A 19,488-nucleotide genomic window follows, 5' to 3' on the forward strand; every position below is an offset into this window, starting at 1 on the left:
AACAATTGATTGATAAAAAAAAAAACTGTAATGTAAAATTAACTTTATTTTATTTAACCACTCAAGCCCTATTCGAAAAAAGCAGATCCACAAGCTCACAATGCGACTCATTGTGAGCTTGTAGATGCCATCGGTTTACCTCTCTGGAGAGTGCATGTAGCAGGTTGCAGTTTGAGCGCTGCAAGACTACATCACGTGACTTAATTCCCATGGTGCCTCGGTGCTAGTGTCAGAGAGCGGTCAGAATGCTGGGCCTCACGGGGTTATGAAGGGAGACCCATTATACTCCAGTCACTAATTGGAGATGACATGGTGTTATTCTCCTGCAAGCATGGCAAACATTATCATGTAAGCATACAGTAGCCCAGTCCTGATGAAATGACATCAGCATTGACATACAGTTGCTTTGGACTATATATTCACTCTCGCACGGGTGTGACTGATTGTCTTTTTCCTTTGATCAGAAAATCTGTTATTTTTGTTGAGCGTCACCGTCGCAAGACAAAGAATAAATTAGGCCAGTGGTGCTCAAAGTGGAGTCCAGGGACCCCCAGGGGGTCTTTGATGAGGTTCCCGGGGGTCCCCAGCAAAATGAGTTAATGTAGCATTAGTTAATCCTCATATGCATTCGATATTTGAAAATAGCTGATCTCTAAGCTCAGTCATGAGCCTGTAGATCGGCTATAACATTTTTATTCCCCCTGAAAATTTTTGAAAAATGTGGAATATTTTTTCAACATTTTAAACAACACAAATCTTGTATGGGGGTCCTTGGCACAAAATACTTTCAGATTGGGGTCTGTGGCCAAAAACATTTTAATTTGGGGTCCATGAGTCTTGACATGAACAAATTTGAGAACCACTGAATTAGATCTGACATTAGCCTTCCCTCCCCTCTCTCTCCTCCTCCTCCTCTCTCTCTCTCTCTCTCTCTCTCTCTCTCTGTGACCTCCTCTCCCCATCCAGTGGCGTTCTAAGCTGCTTACTCATGTCCAGTCATTTCCTCACATACCTCGCCTCTGCTCACACACAGCCTGGACTTCACACCGCCAGCCGCTCTCAGCTCGGAACAATCTTTGTGTCTCTCTATTTTACCCCCAATGCCGTCGCCAACGAGACAAGGATGAGGCCTGACGCTTAACAATTTCAGAGATTTCTTTCAGTTAATGTTTCATGCCAAAAAAAATAGACTTCCCAAGCCGCCATGCTCCAGAGGAGGTAGGAGGAATTCCGCCGACATGGATTCTGACACAGTTCCCCTCCTCTTAAAATTCTTTCAGGAAAAGAAAAAAAAAACGACCCACTCTCCTGCAAGCTTTACATTCTTTGCCCTAACTCAAAGCAGATGTGAGCACAGTCAGTGCAGAATGCGAGCAGCGCGTGTCTGCTATTGTCCCTAGACTGTGGAGCTCCTGTGGTACTGGAGTAGAGTTCATTCAAAAGTACAGGTTGTGCCGTGATTGGCCGAGAGGCCGCTTTTAAGAGGGGGTGGAACTTGGAAGCTCTAATTCGGTACTGTGTGTGTGTGGCGTGCAGCTGCTGCTTGTGTGTTCGTTGGCTAACTTATGCCTGATTTATAGGCGGTTGCGCGCCGTGTCATGCACCGAAAACAGCAGATCTACAAGCTCGCAACGTGTCGCACGTTGTGAGCTTGTAGATTTGCTGTGTTTTCGGTGCTCTGTGGTGACATGGGCTGTCTTTCTGTACTGTGTGTATCGCGTGTGAGCGAGGATCTTTGTTCTACAGTAACATTGTTTTTATGTTCAGTGTTGTCTTGTATTCTAGCTCTATACTGTATATCTAAAGATGCATAGTTTTCTCGTATAGTAGTAAAATGTCATCTTGGAGCTCCGTGTTGTCTGAACTGTTTTGTCTCCACAGACACAGTGACAGTTCAGTAGAATTGTTGTCAAGTTGAAATACCATTATAATGCATTGCGAGTTGCTTTGAGGGGAGTTCAGTTTCTTCTTTTCTTTCTACTGATGGTGTGATTATAGCCAGGCTTACATCAAAGTCTCTGATGAGGCAGGGATAGGACCTGTAGATCTGTGTAGATCTGTGGAGCAGTGCTGTGGTTTTTCCAGAGGTATGCGCTTCTCATACAGGCTCTGGGTGCATGACATCACTTCATAGTGGACTGATAGTTATCATCCAATCCATTCACTTCTCGTCTGGGAGGAACAGAGAGGAGACACCGGAGAGATAAGGAGAAGTTTACCCACCACTGGTTCTCAACCTGTGGGTCGGGATCCCCAGGGGGGTCCCCACATGATTTGGGGGGGTGGGGGGGGGCCCAGATGACAGTGAAGTGACAATTTAAGGACTTTTAAGACCTTTTTAATACCTCCAAAGAAGACCATTACTGCTTCAAAAGTATTCAACAATCTATACTATAAAAACTGGTCAAACATTGGCCAAATTGTCAAATATTATAAGAAAGAGGCAAACATTTTGAAAATAGCAGATCTACAAGCTCACAACGATTCGAGGCGTTGTGAGCATGTAGATCTGCTATTTTCACGATGTTTATCTGTGGAACCGAGTCAAACTAAATTGAATGCCTCAACTACACTCCAATTGCTTGTCAGGGTGGGAGGTCCCCTGTTCAAATATGATTATCTTTGGGGGTCACAGCTGGTTGAGAACTACTGACCTACACCACTGGTTCCATAACCTAAATTTTTTGACAAAAGCAGAGATCTCCTACACGCACACGCACATGTGTTATATACTTATTGTACGACGAATAGCAAAAATAGCCGATCTTCACGTCAAGATGCGTTGTGAACTTGAAGATTGTCAATTATTTTAACTATAGGAAATGTGTGGATTATTTTATTTTTTTTGACAAACGTCAAAGGGGGGCCTGTCATTATTCTTCTAAAATCCTGAGTAACGATTGCCAGTAACAAGGAGGAATTAACAAAAAAAAATTTCCAATATTTCTGTATGTATTTATGGTTGACCTTTTGTGTGTCTCGAAATGTCCCGTACAAGAAGTTTGACTGGTCAGGACTCAATAGGTTTCCAGCGCATAAGGAATTCACATTGTTTGGAAAAGACACCTCACTCCTTCCACTGCCAGTGTTGTCAAAGAAACTCTTTGTAATATTTAACAGTAATGGCCTCTTCCAGTAATGACAAATGATCCTTTTGCTGTTTCTACAATACGTTCCCACGTCTGTCACTGGACTACCGTATTTCACTGTCACAACTCTGGACTTTGGACTACGGTATTCAACTTCAAACCCCATGCTGGACTGCTTCTGGTGACTGATGTTGTCCTAATAAATGGGGAGACCTACCATTTTTCAATTAGGTATTTCAATATGTTACCCGTTCAATCCGGGAACGCATCTCTGTCATTGTAGATGTCTTTGGCTATTCAAAAATAGCAGATCTACAAGCTCATAGCACAGAGTGCCGTGCTATGAGCTTGTAGATCTGCTATTTTTGAAATCTTCTTACAAATCTTAAAAAATCTTTAAATATATATTTTTTAAAGCGAACATTTGTAAAATATTTTGTTCCAGGGACCCCCAGAAGCAAAGATTTGAGTTACCAATGTTCAAGCTCATGCCACGCTATGAGCTTGTAGATCTGCTATTTTTGAATAGCCAAAGAAATCTAAAATGACAGAGATGGGTCCCCGGATTGAATGGATTAATATTTTTTTAAATAATGTAATGTTGCATAAAGGAGTTCCTATAAGTCCATGCATGAAATAATTAGGTCTCCCCATTCATTAGAAGAGCGGTTCCCAAATCTTTTAGGCAATGCACCTCCTTCTACATCCTGACCTATAACTGATGCACCCTCAATGCCCGACACCTTTAAAAAAAAAAGCCAACATAGTCTGTTTATAGCCACATTAAAGGCATCAACTTGAATCAGATTCAAGAAGAAAACACAACAAAATATGCAATATAGGCCTATTGAGTTCTCACATTCAAAAAAGTAGAGAGAATAATGATATAAAGTGAACTTTACGGTGATTTATTACCGAGCCCACAATTAACTATACATGTATAGGCTATCATAGCTGCAGTTATTAAAGAGAATACAGCACCAGTAGTTAATGGGTGTAACTCCTCTTTCATGACCACCACCGGACAGTCTTCCTGATTTTAAATGGAACTTTCTGCATGATAATTAATAATGAATTAATAATTAATGACCTACATGCTACACTAGTTAAGCTGCTGGCAGGAAGTCAAGTGCATTTTGGGTACATGATTTTTTCTATTAATTAAAACATCATGAAAAATCTATTTTTGAAATAATGTATTATTTATCTATTTTGAGTAATTATAACACCATTACACCATTACACTATTAATGTCACGGCACCCCCTATACTTGAGGCAGCTTGCGCACCCCGTGGGGGTGCACGCACCACAGTTGGGGAATCCCATGTATTAGGAGGACAATATCAGCCACCAGAAGCAGGGATGTCATGTGTGTGATCAATGAGTCTAACATGAAAGTTGAATGGGTTTATACAAGAGTCTGATAACTATCAGTCACAGATCAAATGAATATAAAATGTCTTAAGTATTGAATCAAACTACTTAGAGACTCTCTGGGGTGCACGCAAAAGCCAGAGTAGACGTTAGAATCACCCCAGACATGTTTTAACGTGAAACACCCCATTGAATGTGAAGTCGTAGACCCTGCTGACGTGAAATGTGGCCAAGAGTTATGTAAAGATACAGACGCTGTTGTTTTGCATACCATACATACATGGACTGTCTGTGGCCTCCAAACAAATGCAAAAAGGCTTAACTCGGGCGAACCCGTCCGTCACTTTGTGATGTCACAGACTGAGGCTGGTGACAATTAAGCCCATGCTGGAATCCACCTGGCCAGTGGTTCTCAAAGTGGGCGCTGGGGATCCCCTGGGTCCTGGAGTGGGTTCCAGGGGGTCCTCAGCTAAATTCTTGATAGTTGGGCACCAAATGAACCCTTAGAAGTCTGTAACTCTGAGAGTGTACACATGGAACCAAATGGACCCTTAGAAGTCTGTAACTCTGAGAGTGTACACATGGAACCAAATGGACCCTTAGAAGTCTGTAACTCTGAGAGTGTACACACGGAACCTAATGGACCCTTACAAGTCTGTAACTCTGAGAGTGTACACCTGGAACCAAATGGACCCTTAGAAATCTGTAACTCTGAGAGTGTACACATGGAACCAAATGGACCTTTAGAAGTCTGTAACTGCTGAGAGTGTACAAATGGAGTGTGCACTCTCAGAGTTATGGGGGTCCGTGGTCTAAATATGCACGGTGCACACCAAACTAGGGGTCCAGTAAACTGACTTCTCTTGACTGCTAGGTGTGTGTGTGTGTGTGTGTGTGTGTGTGTGTGTGTGTGTGTGTGTGTGTGTGTGTGTGTGTGTGTGTGTGTGTGTGTGTGTGTGTGTGTGTGTGTGTGTGTGTGTGTGTGCTTGCTTTTTAACTGAGTCATGTGACCTGGTATTATTCTGCTTCCGTCTCCCCTTAACAAAAGCTATAGAATAGAAATGCAAACGTGTGCGTGCGTGCATATGTGTCTGCAACAAATAATCATAATGTATTGTCTCATATTGTTATGAATATGTTGTACCTCAGTCTTTTATTCTACAAATATTGATTTTGGAAGAAAGAGAAACTGTGTGTGTGCGTGTGTGCGCACAGCACACCCGTCTATCCTACACTGTGTAATCATATACGGTAATTTTATACCTCATTGTAACAACACAATAATAAATAATAATTGTACAAAAATAATATTTGTTTAGTAATTATTGTAAATGATACAAAAAAAAAGAAAAAGTAAATAATAGAATAATAAATGATAATTCCGTGTCCGTCTGTGTTTTCTCCTCAGATCCCCTGCCTTGACAGGCCCCCCTGTGGTTGTGGTTATGGTGGCAGACGGCCAGCAGTGAGGAGGACCCTCACCCCCCTCACCCCCTCACCCCCCATCCTCCTGTGACATGGTTTAGTCCACGGCGTAGAGCGGTCAGCATGATGGCCTCCATGGTCGCCAACGGCAGCCGAGACTCTGGGCAGCAGCAGGCTCTGGTGCTGAAAGGGGTGGACCCAGAGACATGCATGATTGTGTTTAAGAACCACTGGGCTCAGGTAATCATCAGTTTTATTTGTATTGTGCTTTTTTTCCCAAACAAGGTTACAAAGTGCTTTACAGAACAAAGTTAAAACAACAAAGCAAAATCAGAAGACGGGGAGACCCCTGTTGCTCGAACACTCTATAGCAGCTTAATGTTAGAATATTGAGTTTTTAAGTTTTTAACAAAGAAATCCTCCACCTTTTTAAATGAATGCTGAGGATTTCCGTCATAGTAATCTAAATGCCAAATCCCTTGTAGGGATGAGAAACAATAGTCAATCATGGAAACTTATCCCCAAATCCATCTAAGGCTTATTACGCCAAAGCCCCCCATCAGCATGTAGACAGACTGCCATAGTTAATATCCAAATGTAGCTTAACTTCCCATGTTCAAACCGGTGGGGCTTAATTTGCCGAAAAGAAAAGATTTTCCAGCTAAGCTAAGCTGGTTCTCAAAGTTTCTTTATTAGAGGGTGACCCAATAGCCGAATGATTAGGACGCACACCACACGGGCACAAAATGCCTTCATCGGTGTGTCCCCAGTTTGAGTTGACTGCGTGTCCTGATATTGTGCATGTTGCATCTCTGGAAAAGATTGCTGGTCCCAAAAAGTGGTCGAGAGACCCTCATGGTTCCTTGAGGGGGTGCCAAATGGAACCGAAAATTGAGTTATGGGAGTCCTTGAAATTAAAAAGTTTGAGAACCACTGCGCTACACTAAATAGAGCAGAGCCTTCATTAGAATCATTGGTAACAAACACCTGTGAAGGAAGTAAGGAAGAGGCCCAATTGCTTTCCAATATGGCTGACTCGCTCAACTAACTCTCAAATAAATGCTTAAAAATGTCCCCCCCCCCCCCCAAAACAAAAGTGGAAAAAAGAAAGAAAGAAAACAACAAACAAACTAAGAACAAAATGATTCCTGATACCGACACACATTTATGGTGTTTCTTTTGTTTGGCATTAATATTTGGTTCCCTTTGTACTCTCAGAGTTATGGGGGTCTTTGAAATTAAAAAGTTTGAGAACCACTGCTCTAGCCTGAGTGTGGTGTGGTCAGTGCCAGTAGAATCTTGGCTATGTTAAGATGGCTGTTTGGCTGGGCTGAGGCGCGGGTGTGTTTACCTCTGTGGGAGTTGGCGCTGTGAAAGGCCTTGGCCTCGTTCTTCTCTTCACCACAATGCAGTATGGATGTTTTACCCACGCATGCAAGTCAAAGTTTAATATTAGCTGCATTTCTGAGTTTAAAACATAATTCAACCACATTTTAGACTAAGTATCACGATGGTGTCATGCAGCGAAAAGAGCCGATTTGCAAGCTCACAACACGTCACATCACGATGCGTTGTGAGCTTTTAGAGTAGTGATTTTTGCCTATAATGACACGGCCAAAATAGGTTGAAAGTGGTTAATTATAATGAATGTAATTATACAAGGGTAAAGAGAAGGTATTGTATACTGTAGGAACACAAGGCTTAACGTGTTAGTATGTGCATCAGTATCACATAGGCACAGATCTAAACGTGCTGTTAAGGGTTTGAGTCAGGCAGGTGTGCAGATTTAAATATATTAGAGTCAGGCAGGTGTGCAGATTTCAATATGTTCGAGTCAGGCAGTCAGGTGTGTAGATTTAAATGGGCACAATGTAGGCTAATCTCTTGCAAGACGGTTCTTGATCACTGATTACAATATAGTATCTTACTCTCTCTCTCTCTCTCTCTCTCTCTCTCTCTCTCTCTCTCTCTCTTCAACCTTAATGTGTACTTCGTTGCATGCCAATGTCGCGTGCTGAAAATAGCCAATCTACGAGCCCACAACGTGTGACACATGTGAGATGGTAGATCCTGCTACTTTTCGGCACGCTGATGCACAACTAAGTTTAAACCAGGCTTTAGTCTTGTTCCTTTTTATTGAGAGACGGGGGGTCTCCCTCCCAGGAAAGCTGGGAGGGAGACGGGGTAGGGAGGTGGAGGATGGCCCTGGAGGGTGGCGGAGGAGGATGGTACAGGAGGATGGAACAGGTGGTTTGCACAGGAGGGTGGCAGAGGGGGACGCCACAGGACAAGGCACAGCATGAGAGAGGGTCCAATATACAGTGTATATAATTTATATCATGATCTCTTTCAACAACTCCTTTATCTTTCTCTCAATTCCCCAAAACTGTTACTTTTCAGGATTAAAATTCAAAAACATCAAAAGTGGCAGATCCACAAGCTCGAAACGCGTCGCTTCGCGCTTGTGGATCTGCTACTTTTGATGCTTTTGTGTGACGCTGTAGCATGATCAAGTAGGCTGTTAATTTACCAAAAAACACAAAAAGCTAAGATATGGAGAAAAGAGGTCAACAGCGACAATATGATTCATACAGTATTCTGTATTTCGTCCAAAGTTTAAAAAAATATAAATTCTTTGCCCGTCACATAACCGAACAGATACAGGATAACAATACAGCTCATCCCAAGGTGTGTGTCTGCTGTAACAGAGCCGTTCTGCTGGTCATGCTTTACCTGGGTGTTCTGTTACTGTGAGCCATGCCATCGCTATGGCAGCACAGGCAGGCCGGGGACACTGGGGCCATTGTTGTTTAACTCTGGGGATGGTCTCCACTCAAGAGACTGACACACACACACAGACACACACACACACACAGACACACAGACTCGCGCACACACACGCACACAGAACAAGCTAGTGACTGTCAACACAATGGACTGCTTCACTGCTCTGCCAAACAGAGCTGACCTCTACTGGACTTGACCTAGTTTGCACATCACAGATGATGGGACGCGGCTGTGTTTTGTGCAAATTACAATTTAGGCATTTAGCAGACCGCTCTTAATCCAGAGAGACTTGCAAAGTGTGAGATCTGAATGAGCTGAGTAAGCAATGAACTCGACAGACAACAAGGCAAACAGTCACATAAGTAGAAGTGCAGAGAGAGCCATGTACAAAGTAGTACCTCACAGGAACTCGGATACCATGTAAACAATGAACCTAGCATCTGTCTAAACCGGTGCTTCTCAAACTTTTTCATGTCAAGGACCCCCAAATTGATATGTATTTGGCTGCGGACCCCCATCTGAAAATGTTTTCTGCCAGGGACCCCCAGAAGAAAAAAATATATATCGAAATGTTGATTGCCTGATTGGGGAATTTTATTTTATTTTATTTTTGCCTATAATTACCTTGCCCAAAATTGGAACGCTAGGTTGAAAGTGGTTAATTGTGTATGTGGGTTCTTATGAATATTGAACTAATGAAAAGTATTAACAAGAGCTTGTAACTAAATGATAACTACATTGGATCCATTGGAACACATTTTTCCATGTCCTGAAAAGTAACGGTTTAGACATGAGAGTTTCCCACCCAAGACCCAACAGTTGGTTGCAGTTATTTGAATGAAAAGGGTGTAGGTTAAGTCCTACCCTGGTATGATACGAGGCCAAGCACACAGCGCTGCTGCTGCTGCTGCTGACCCATATTTACCTCTATAAAAAGAAAATGCTGACTCACACCGTTATGTTAAGTCCTTGGAAAATATGTATACTCAAGCACGTGTTTTCTATCACGCATGATTGCCATATTACACTGTACTGCATAATTCAGCGTGCACAAACACTACACTACTACTGTTACAACTGCAAGTGAATGGAATTGACTGCCACAATGCACTATAGTGATGTTTTTGCCTGATATTTGGCCAAACTCCTCAAGTCAAAAGTTCAAGCACGCTGGACTAATCTGAGTCACTGGACTCATTTGAAGTCGATGATGGGGAGTAAAGGGGGAATTCAGAATCTCAACAGAAGACACTGGTGTCTAAAACCATATTGACAGGAAAGAGGCAGAGGAGAAAACGGTGAAATCAGCGGGGACACTGGGGCAGTGCAGGCGGGGCATCAAGGCCACTGTGGCCACAGGGCATATAATTAGTTTGAGGGTAATAAGAGGCCAAACACACAATTCCTGCCCAGCTTCCATCATAAAATCTATTTCCCAAAAAATCTTGATTCATGTGGGGAAAAAAGCATGGAATTACTTTGTTGGCCTCCTTTTATTTATTTTTGCTTGTGGATCAGCTTTTTTCACTACTTTTGTGTGTCACAAAATAAGGCATTAATTTCTACCCGACAGCAAGTATACAGTGTATAAAATGGTTTTGAACTGCACATCATTTTATCCTTTCTCTATCCTTTAATTTCTCTCCACTGTATACTGTCCAATAACCCAAGAAATGCCCTTAAAAATAAATCCTTTTTAACCCTGGTCCTCCACAGGTGCTGAAGATCCTGGAGAAACTCGACCCGCTGCGGAGCGGCTTTTAGCTAACATAGCATCGCTTTTGATATTCAAATATAGCAGACGTACAAGCTCACAGCACTTTGTGACGCGCTGTGAGCTTGTACGTCTGCTATATTTGAAATCTAATAATTTAGATTTTTTTTTCAGAGAGAAAATGTTTTGACACAAATCTTGTCTTCAGGCAGTCCCTGGCACAAAATATTTTCCGATGGGGGTCTGCGGCCAAATACATATTATTTTGGGGGTCCTTGACATGAAAAAATAAGTTTGAGAACCAGTGCCTCATTAACCCTCGTCGTCCTCCGGTCCGGTTCCACAGGTGGTGAAGATCCTGGAGAAGCACGACCCGCTGCGGAGCGGCTCCGTCCTGACCTCCCTGAGCTCCATGGGCCTCAGCTCCGGCGGCTCCAGCACCGGCGGTGGCTCCGGCGGCGGCGGGGCCCTCCGCTTCGGCCCCATCCCCGGCGACGAGGCGAGCGCCGTGCAGAACTACGTGGAGCACATGCTCTTCCTGCTGATGGAGGAGGACGCGGGCCAGGCGGGCGCCATGGGCCCCATCCTGGAGTTCGTGGTGATGGAGAACGTGATGGAGCGCCTGTTCGTGTGGAGCCTCCGCCGCCAGTTCACCGACGACATGAAGCTGGAGCAGCTGAAGATGTACGAGATGCTGGTGGGCCAGGCGCGCCAGCCGCTGCTGCACCACAAGCCCGTGCTGCGGCCGCTCATGATGCTGCTGTCGTCGTGCTCGGGCGCCGCGGCCGTGGCGCCGGAGGTCAGTATAAGTGGAAGAAGTACTCAAGTGCTCGGTTTACAAGTAAAAGTCGCGTACTAAAATGTTTACTTGAGTTACAAGTACAAAAGTACAAAAGTATTGGCATCAAAATAATACAAAAAGTACACATTTATTAAAAAATAGACGGGTCACATTGCGCCGCATTGTGAGCTTGTAGATCTGCTATTTTTGAATAGCCGAAGTATATAAAATGGGTCTTTAATTGATTCATGTATGTTTTGTACAATAAAAGCTACAGTTGTAGCTGAGTAAAAAGCACAATATCTGCCTTTGAGATATAGTGGAGTAGAAGTATAAACTGTTGAAAAGTAGACACACTCAAGTAAAGTAAAAGTATCTCAAAATTGTACTTACAAAGCCTAAATGCAGTAACTACGTTATCGGACACATTGACTTAATTATGAGTCTCAAAGGTCAAACCAGCCTACATGATTTTGGGGGATAAAAAATTACATCAAGAAGTGCAATATCACTTAAATACCAATAACCTATTTGGCTGGTCAGTTGAAACACTTCACCCAACGCGCTGTGAGCTTGTCGATCTTCTATTTTCAGCAAAGATATCAGCAAAATCAGAAAAGACCTGAGGGACTCCGCTCAATAACGTATGGGGTTTAACCCATTAAAACCGTGTCATTTTAGATTTTATCTATCTATGTACATGTATATATATTAGCAACAGAAGTTTTTCAGAAAACTGTTAAGATTTAGAACAGTGGTTTAGAACAGTGGTTCTCAAACATTATATAGCAGATATACAAGCTTGCAGCACATCACTTCGTGCCACGCTGCAAGCTTGTACATCTGCTATTTTTGAACATTTTAGAAAAATCTTGAAAGGCATTTGTAGAAATTAATGGGCTAAGTGGCCTTTTTTTAATTAGTTTGATTCTTTGCATAGTTACTGCACTTTAGCGTCGTAGGGCAACAGTACTTGAGTAAAATGTACTTAATTACATTTCCCACCCCACCCCCCCCCCAGGTGGAGGCGGAGCTGGTCCTCCTGCTCAACCAGCTGTGCTGCGTGCTGGCCAAGGACCCGTCGGTGCTGGAGATGTTCTTCCACACCAGCGAGGACCAGGGGGCGGCCAACTTCCTCATCTTCTCCCTGCTCATCCCCTTCATCCACCGCGAGGGCACGGTGGGCCAGCAGGCCCGCGACGCCTTGCTGCTCATCATGTCCCTGTCGGCGGAGAACACGCGCGTGGCCAAGCACATCGCCGAGAACACCTACTTCTGTCCGGTCAGTGTGTGCACGACACAGACCACATTTCTCAGTCACACTTAACCACTTTCACTTTCAAAATGTTTCAGAAATATTGACGATAGCCCATCTACAAGCTCACCGGCATTTTGTAGTCTCAAGAAAAAGAGTTTAACAGTTAAGAATGAAGAAATAAGGAAAACAAAGTCCGATAACAAGAAGGCACAATGTCAAATATACGTAATGTCAGATATATGATGTCAAATGCATATGGGTGCACGGTCAAAATATTATTATTGTCCCAGTAGAAAGCTATGTGCAGCAGATATAGTCCATAGCATTTCCACAGCTAAAGAAAGCTAGTGAAACACACCAACACTAACAACCCACACTGTGCCAACACTTAATAGAGAGAGAGAGGGGGGGGGGGGGAGATTGTATTTCAGTATCAACACTCTGCATACTTAATCTCATCGAGAGTGAGACACACACACGCGCACACACACACACACACACACACGCGCACACACACACACACACACACGCACGCACGCACGCACGCACGCACGCACGCACGCACGCACGCACGCACGCACGCACGCACGCACGCACGCACGCACGCACGCACACGCACACATGCACACATGCACACAGATTGGATTTCAATAACACATTGCTGTCTGACCCATACACAGGGTTGAGGCTGGGCGTTGTGCATGCTCTGTGGATGTAGGCTGCTTATGTAATAGGGTGTGATGATGTAAGGGCTCTGCATTGGGCGTATAGCAGCTCTCTGGACTGAGCTACTTATATTATGCCCGTTACAGCCCAGTGGTTCTCAAACATTTTTATGTGAAGGACAGCCACATTTATGTCAAACTTTTTCGTGCAAGGGACCCCCAAATTGATATATATTTGGCTGCGTACCACCATCTGAAAAGCTTTTTTGCCAGGGACCCCATAAGAGAAGATTTGTGTTACGTTTTTATAAATTATCCATAATTTGTCCAGATGTTTCCAAATATTTCATTTTGTGAACTTGTAGATATATATAGGTAGGTATTTTTGAAAAGCTGAAGTATAATGGTTGAAGTGGTTAAACTGATTGTGATTGCTGGGGACCCCTTGGAACCCAGGGGCTTCAATGACCCTGGGTTCTCTTCTGGGGGTCCCTGGCACAAAAGCTTTTCAGATGGTGGTACGCAGCCAAATATATATCAATTTGGGGGTCCCTTGCACGAAAAAGTTTGAGAACCATTGCCGTAGAAAGACTGAGGGAGCTCTGTACCGCTGCCTTTGAGCAAGGCACTGGCCTTTAGAGCTGGAGCTGGTCCCTGGGCGCTGCTTACTGGCTACCACCCAGTGCCCAATAGTCATAAATACAGTACTTAGGATAGGTTAAATATGGAGGATTTCCCACGGTGATCAATAAAGTATAACTTAATTTCAAACCACATTAACCCTGGCATTCCCTGTAGATCTGATATTTTTGCCACCTAACACTGGCGTACGACTATGTAAATATTACACATAGCAACTGGGGCTTATTCATAGTCTCTGTTTAGAGTGCGTTATTGTTTACTTTCCAGAAAGGAAAGTACAGTGCATGAGGAGATGCACAGTGAGTGGGAGTTTCTCTGGCTAAATAGAGTTTCTCTGTCTAAATAGAGTTTCTCTGTCTAAATAGAGCTTCTCTGACTAAATAGAGTGTATGTCTAAATAGAGTTTCTCTGGCTAAATAGAGTTTCTCTGTCTAAATAGAGTTTCTCTGGCTAAATAGAGCTGATCTTTATATTGCTTTAACAGAAGAGTGGGCAGTCCACTCCTTCTAGGCAATGAATGCACAATACATAAACTGCAGTGGTGTGTATGCCTTATTGGTATGATACATAATTGAATTACAAATAAGTGTAGTATTTGATTCTGTATATAATTCCTTTTGTGAGGTGTCAATGAAATAATGACAGTGATCTGGTCATCATATTCCCACATCGTATATCAAATATCCCAACTGGGGACGGTGAGACAGTTAGCGTGATGTATCAGCTTATCCAGTGTAAATACTCAATTTGAAGCTTTTTAGGAGAATTCAAAGCTTTTTTGTGGGGTGGGGTTGGGGGCCGGGGGGGGGTTACTGTAAGGGAGATTTGAATTGCAGATAGGGTTTAAATGAAAACAAAAGGGGTAAATGGTATGAGTGTTTACAATAGAAACACATAACAAATCATACAATGACAGGGTTGTTTGTACCGCTTGGCACCTAAGGGGCGAGCCATCTGGAGGAGTGTTCCTCTGTACAGGCCTGTCAAATTATTACATAATCGCCTATCTGCAATTATTTGAGATAATCGCAATTATTTTGCGATAAACGTCATAATATGGCGAGGAAACCGTGACATTAATCATAGCCCATATTGTTTGGTAAAGGAGAGCTGGTTGTCTGACTCTGTGCTGAAACTTGTCACATAAAGAATCACTGGTGACATCCAATCCCAGGCCAGCATCAGTGAATAACACAAACTGATTGATTGAATACTTAGTCAGAAATGTAAACAGTACAAGGTACAGTCAGACGTAAAAGTATAACACAAAAAAGTCGTGGGGACTTGTTTCCATTGTGGTCCTATGTATTCAATGAATCAACATAGCATAAAAAATCAACACGGTTCAGGGTCTTTGTCACTATTCGCCAATAGAAGGCTCTGTAGAAGACTGGCACGATGAAGTGAAAGGAGGTGACGCAACTCTTCTTATATGGCTCTGGGTGTGCTAGTGTGACGCGCATTGACACCTAAATCGAACTCACCCATTATTAATTTAAATAAAGTCAGTCTTATACAGCCTGCCATGTTTTTACCCTGCTGTATTTTCTTTTTTACCTGAACATCCCCCTTTTAACTCTTACCCTGCCAGAGTTTTTTCAGAACAGTCTGTAGCCTCTGCCAGGGTTTTGACCGATTTTGGTACCTTTTCGCATAGCCACAAAATATTTTTCTCAAGTATGATTGATCCCCAGAAAATTTCTAATCACAGATGAGATTCAGGTGTGGTTTCACAAATGTCAACGAGGTCAATTTGACCTTGTTGTCATGTGTTGTTTGATGTTTGAAAATAGCTCAAAACCAGTGGTTTCAAACCAAAAAACATTGTGAATTGTTTGTCCGTTTCAATTTTAACATTGAAGTGGATGGAGCAGCAAATCTTTGGAAATTGTTATATCCTTATTCGTTTGGAATATCGAAAAGGTGTCAATACTAAATAATTAGAGAATCTTTTTAGAATTTTTTTTTTTTTCAAGACGTTTTTAAACGTCTTTGGCAGGCAACAGCTAATTTCTCAAAGACGTTTATAAACGTCTTTGGCAGTTATAGAGTTAAGTGTTTTAAGTCCATGGATCTATGGATGGACTTGTGTCTGAGCTGTCCCCTTGTGTCCCCCTGTGTTCTCCAGGTGCTGGCCACAGGGCTGAGTGGCCTGTACTCGTCACTGCCCACCAAGCTGGAGGTGCCCAGCGAGGAGTGGCACTGCCTCCACAGGGAGGACTGGATCCAGATGCCCGCCCTCATCCAGTTCCTCAACTCCCTGGAGTTCTGCAATGCCGTCATCCAGGTGAGGAGGAAACTGATCCGATAACCACACCAGCCTACTGTAGCTCCCTGTGTGCAGTGTTCCATTCTCAGCCCCATACTCTGGGGACAATGCATGTCATTTTTGATACATGTACATTTTGTGTGATTGTACGTCTCGCTGTACAAGAATTTCAAGGATAATAATAAATTAACTGAATATTCAATCAATTTATGTATTCCGATGGGTATTTGTCTAGTTGTCGCCAGGCTCTTGGCGGTAGTTTGTATATTGTATGGAAGTGATCTATTTCCTAGGTTAGGATTTTCTTCTTTAATGTTTGTGATAATTAACATCTTGTGTCTGTACTGTTCCCAGGTAGCTCACCCTGACATCAGAGATCAACTAGTGGGATATATCTACAATGGCTTCCTGGTGCCTGTGCTGGCACCAGCTCTACACAAGGTCGGTGGCCTTTGCCTTTGTCTTAAGGTTACAATCCGGGACTTATTTTAGTGTATACAGTACAATGTTATTTTAACCAATCTGTATGGTAGATGTTAACACAATGTAACTAGTACATCTGTGTGGAGGCTGGAGGTGATCTCCCTACAGGCACCAGATGCACTGCCATCTTTATTGTAGTTCAATTATCATTGTTGCAATTACCTCTTCTCTTTGGAAGAGAGAGAGAGAGAGAGAGAGACATAAAACTTATGATTTCCATAATCCTAATACTGTAAGTAAAGTATATGTAGGCATTGATGACACCTTGTCTACTGGTGATGTGGACTTTCAACTCTTGTGGACTTTGCATATTGTATATTCCATTGACGTACAGGACAAATGTGACAAATGTAGAAGTGAATATATCCCGCACGCACGCACGCACGCACGCACACAACACACACACACACACACACACACACACACTAACACCCCCCCCCCCCCCTCCCTGTGCGTAGCTGACCCTAGAAGAAGTGATGACCACCACAGCCTACCTGGACCTGTTCCTGAGGAGTGTCTCGGAGCCGGCCCTCCTGCAGACCTTCCTGTCCTTCATCCTGCTCCACCGGCACGAGAACGTCCACATCCTGGACACCCTGGTCAGCCGCATCAACACGCCCTTCCAGGTACGGTACGGTGGGTCACCACAGAGACACAAACACAAGCTGGGAAGCTCCTCTTCCCAGTGCAGAGCGTCAGGTTTCAGCAGTCTGTGCCCGGTTGTTTTTTTGGAAAACAGAATACAATAAGATAGATGGAACAACAGGCAGAGAGAGATGACTGTTACCGTCGTACCCTTGAGCAAGGGTTGATGGAGTTGCTCTGTGGCCAATAGCAAAAGGTTGTGTGTAGATATAGTAGGAAGCAGACAGACATACAGACAGATAATGTCAGTTACTTCAAGGTAATGTTGAACAAGACACTTGGTACTGTAAACACGCACGCATGCACGATAGAGTACAGTAGTACACATACACCTTCATTGTTCCCTGGAGGGACATGTATAGTAGGTGTCATAGCAGCAGCAGCAGCAGTATCTTATCTATGCATGCTGAATGAACATTGTCATGGTGATGAGCCACGTAAATTAGCCTCTATAACATTACTGATGAACATGTTCATAATTGCAGTGCTTCCCAAACATTTAAATTTCAAGGAACCTGAAATTACCTGAAAGTTTGGCCTGCATTAGACCACGGACCCCCATAACTCCGGTAGTGTACGAATGGAACGGGTCCATTTGGTTCGATTTGTACACTCTTGGAGTTACAGACCTGTAAGAGTCCATTTAGTTCCATTTGTACACTCTCAGAGTTACAGACCTGTAAGAGTCCATTTAGTTCCATTTTTACACTCTGAGTTACAGACCTGTAAGAGTCCATTTAGTCCCATTTGTACACTTTCAGAGTTACAGACCTGTAAGAGTCCATTTAGTTCCATTTGTACACTATCAGAGTTACAGACCTGTAAGAGTCCATTTAGTTCCATTTGTACACTCTCAGAGTTACAGACCTGTAAGAGTCCATTTAGTTCCATTTGTACTCTCTCAGAGTTACAGACCTGTAAGAGTCCATTTAGTCCCATTTGTACACTTTCAGAGTTACAGTAAGAGTCCATTTGGTTCCTAACTATTCAAAATGTAACTGGATGGGAACACCCTGGAATCCACTCACTCAAGGACCCCTTGTGGTCCCCGGACCGCATTTTGAGAACCACTGCCTTATTGAACGTGCCTGTTAGATGGAGCCTCTCGTAAACTCGTTTGGCTGTTATGGGAATCAAACCAGCAACCTTCTGGTCTTGGTACATACATACTGTAACCACAATTGGGAGTCAAACATCTTTATTAAACACTGCCTTCGATTGAGTATTGCTCATCATTTAGACAGCTGGGACCTCATAACATCATCATAACGGGACGTTTGTGACACTATTAGCACCTCTGTGATGGTCCATGTTGTGTGGCATGTGGAACATTTGTTATTAGGGAATGCAACAGTTATAGAACTTAAAAAAAAGTTTTTTATTGTTGCTGCCCTGGTTTTTACGAGTGTCTCTTCATTTGTGTTGCAGCTGGGCACCGTGTCACTGGCTCTGTTTCGCACACTCATTGGCCTGTACTGTGAGGATGTTATGCTACAACTCATACTGAGGTTAGTGTACGTTTAAGACACACAACCACACACACGTTTGTAACTGCAATTTTTTATCAAAGCTTTTTTTTTCTTTTTTTTCTTTGAAGGCCTGACTTGTACTTACAGTAGCTGCACGCCGGTTTCCTAAATGTTCCTGACTTCCTGTTCCTTCGCTGATGTGTTTCTCCGTCTCAGGTACCTGATCCCCTGCAACCACATGATGCTGAGTCAGCGCCGCGTGGTCCGAGAGAGAGACTGCTACTCCGTGTCGGCCGCCAAGATGCTGGCCCTCACGCCGTCGTGCTGCTCCCCCGAACGCAGCCCCCCGCCGCTGCGGCAGCTGGACTCCATCCACTGGTCAAAGGGCAGCGAGGGCCACAACAACACCACCACCACCAGCACAGGTGAGAGGAAACTCCCGGTGTGGACACACGGTCACATTATTAAATGAAAGCTTCTTGCACTTAGTAAAAGGCTTGAGTTTCAACTGCACTTGTACTCTTTTTTTCACGAAATCTCTTCACCAAATTTTTTTTTGATCTACAAGCTCACAACGCTATATAAGCCCTATATACAGTACTTTGTCATATGCCGATTAGCGAAGATAGCCGATCTACAAGCTCACAGCACTTCACTTAGTGACTCATTGTGAGTTTATACAGATCGGCTATTTTTGGAAAGAAAGAAAGAAAGATTTTATTTTGTTTTAAAACATTTTGAACATGAAAATGAAATTTTGAGAAAAAGTCCCTTAGAATTACATGCTCAAGATAGGGATCCCAGGTTGAGTGTTTAAAGATAGGAATGACGCCTAACTTCCTCTGGGCAGACCGACTGTTAAAAAAACCCATAATAACAAGAGTCC

The 19,488-nt window shown here is 43.3% G+C and overlaps 1 protein-coding gene across 7 annotated transcripts in view; it reads left to right on the forward strand.

Annotated features, from left to right (window-relative positions):
• Positions 1 to 19,488, forward strand: part of fhip1aa (FHF complex subunit HOOK interacting protein 1Aa) — a 55,879-nt gene that overhangs the window by 15,567 nt on the left and 20,824 nt on the right. For 6 of the 7 annotated variants that reach the window (XR_013931988.1, XM_080412354.1, XM_080412356.1 and 3 more), the window contains exons 2-9: positions 5,873 to 6,129; positions 10,737 to 11,189; positions 12,193 to 12,453; positions 15,865 to 16,023; positions 16,360 to 16,446; positions 16,947 to 17,114; positions 18,562 to 18,641; positions 18,819 to 19,027. Coding sequence is in view for 6 of the 7 variants with exons in the window: in XM_080412354.1 (XP_080268480.1) it covers positions 6,013 to 6,129; positions 10,737 to 11,189; positions 12,193 to 12,453; positions 15,865 to 16,023; positions 16,360 to 16,446; positions 16,947 to 17,114; positions 18,562 to 18,641; positions 18,819 to 19,027 (1,534 nt within the window). In the remaining variant the exon portion in view is untranslated. Of the gene's footprint in view, positions 1 to 1,024; positions 1,219 to 5,872; positions 6,130 to 10,736; positions 11,190 to 12,192; positions 12,454 to 15,864; positions 16,024 to 16,359; positions 16,447 to 16,946; positions 17,115 to 18,561; positions 18,642 to 18,818; positions 19,028 to 19,488 lie in introns of those variants that run through there. The other variant, XM_080412355.1, reaches the window with a different exon arrangement.

Source organism: Gymnoscopelus braueri (genome assembly GCF_963280865.1).
Source record: "Gymnoscopelus braueri genome assembly, chromosome: 2".
Taxonomy (NCBI): domain Eukaryota; kingdom Metazoa; phylum Chordata; class Actinopteri; order Myctophiformes; family Myctophidae; genus Gymnoscopelus; species Gymnoscopelus braueri.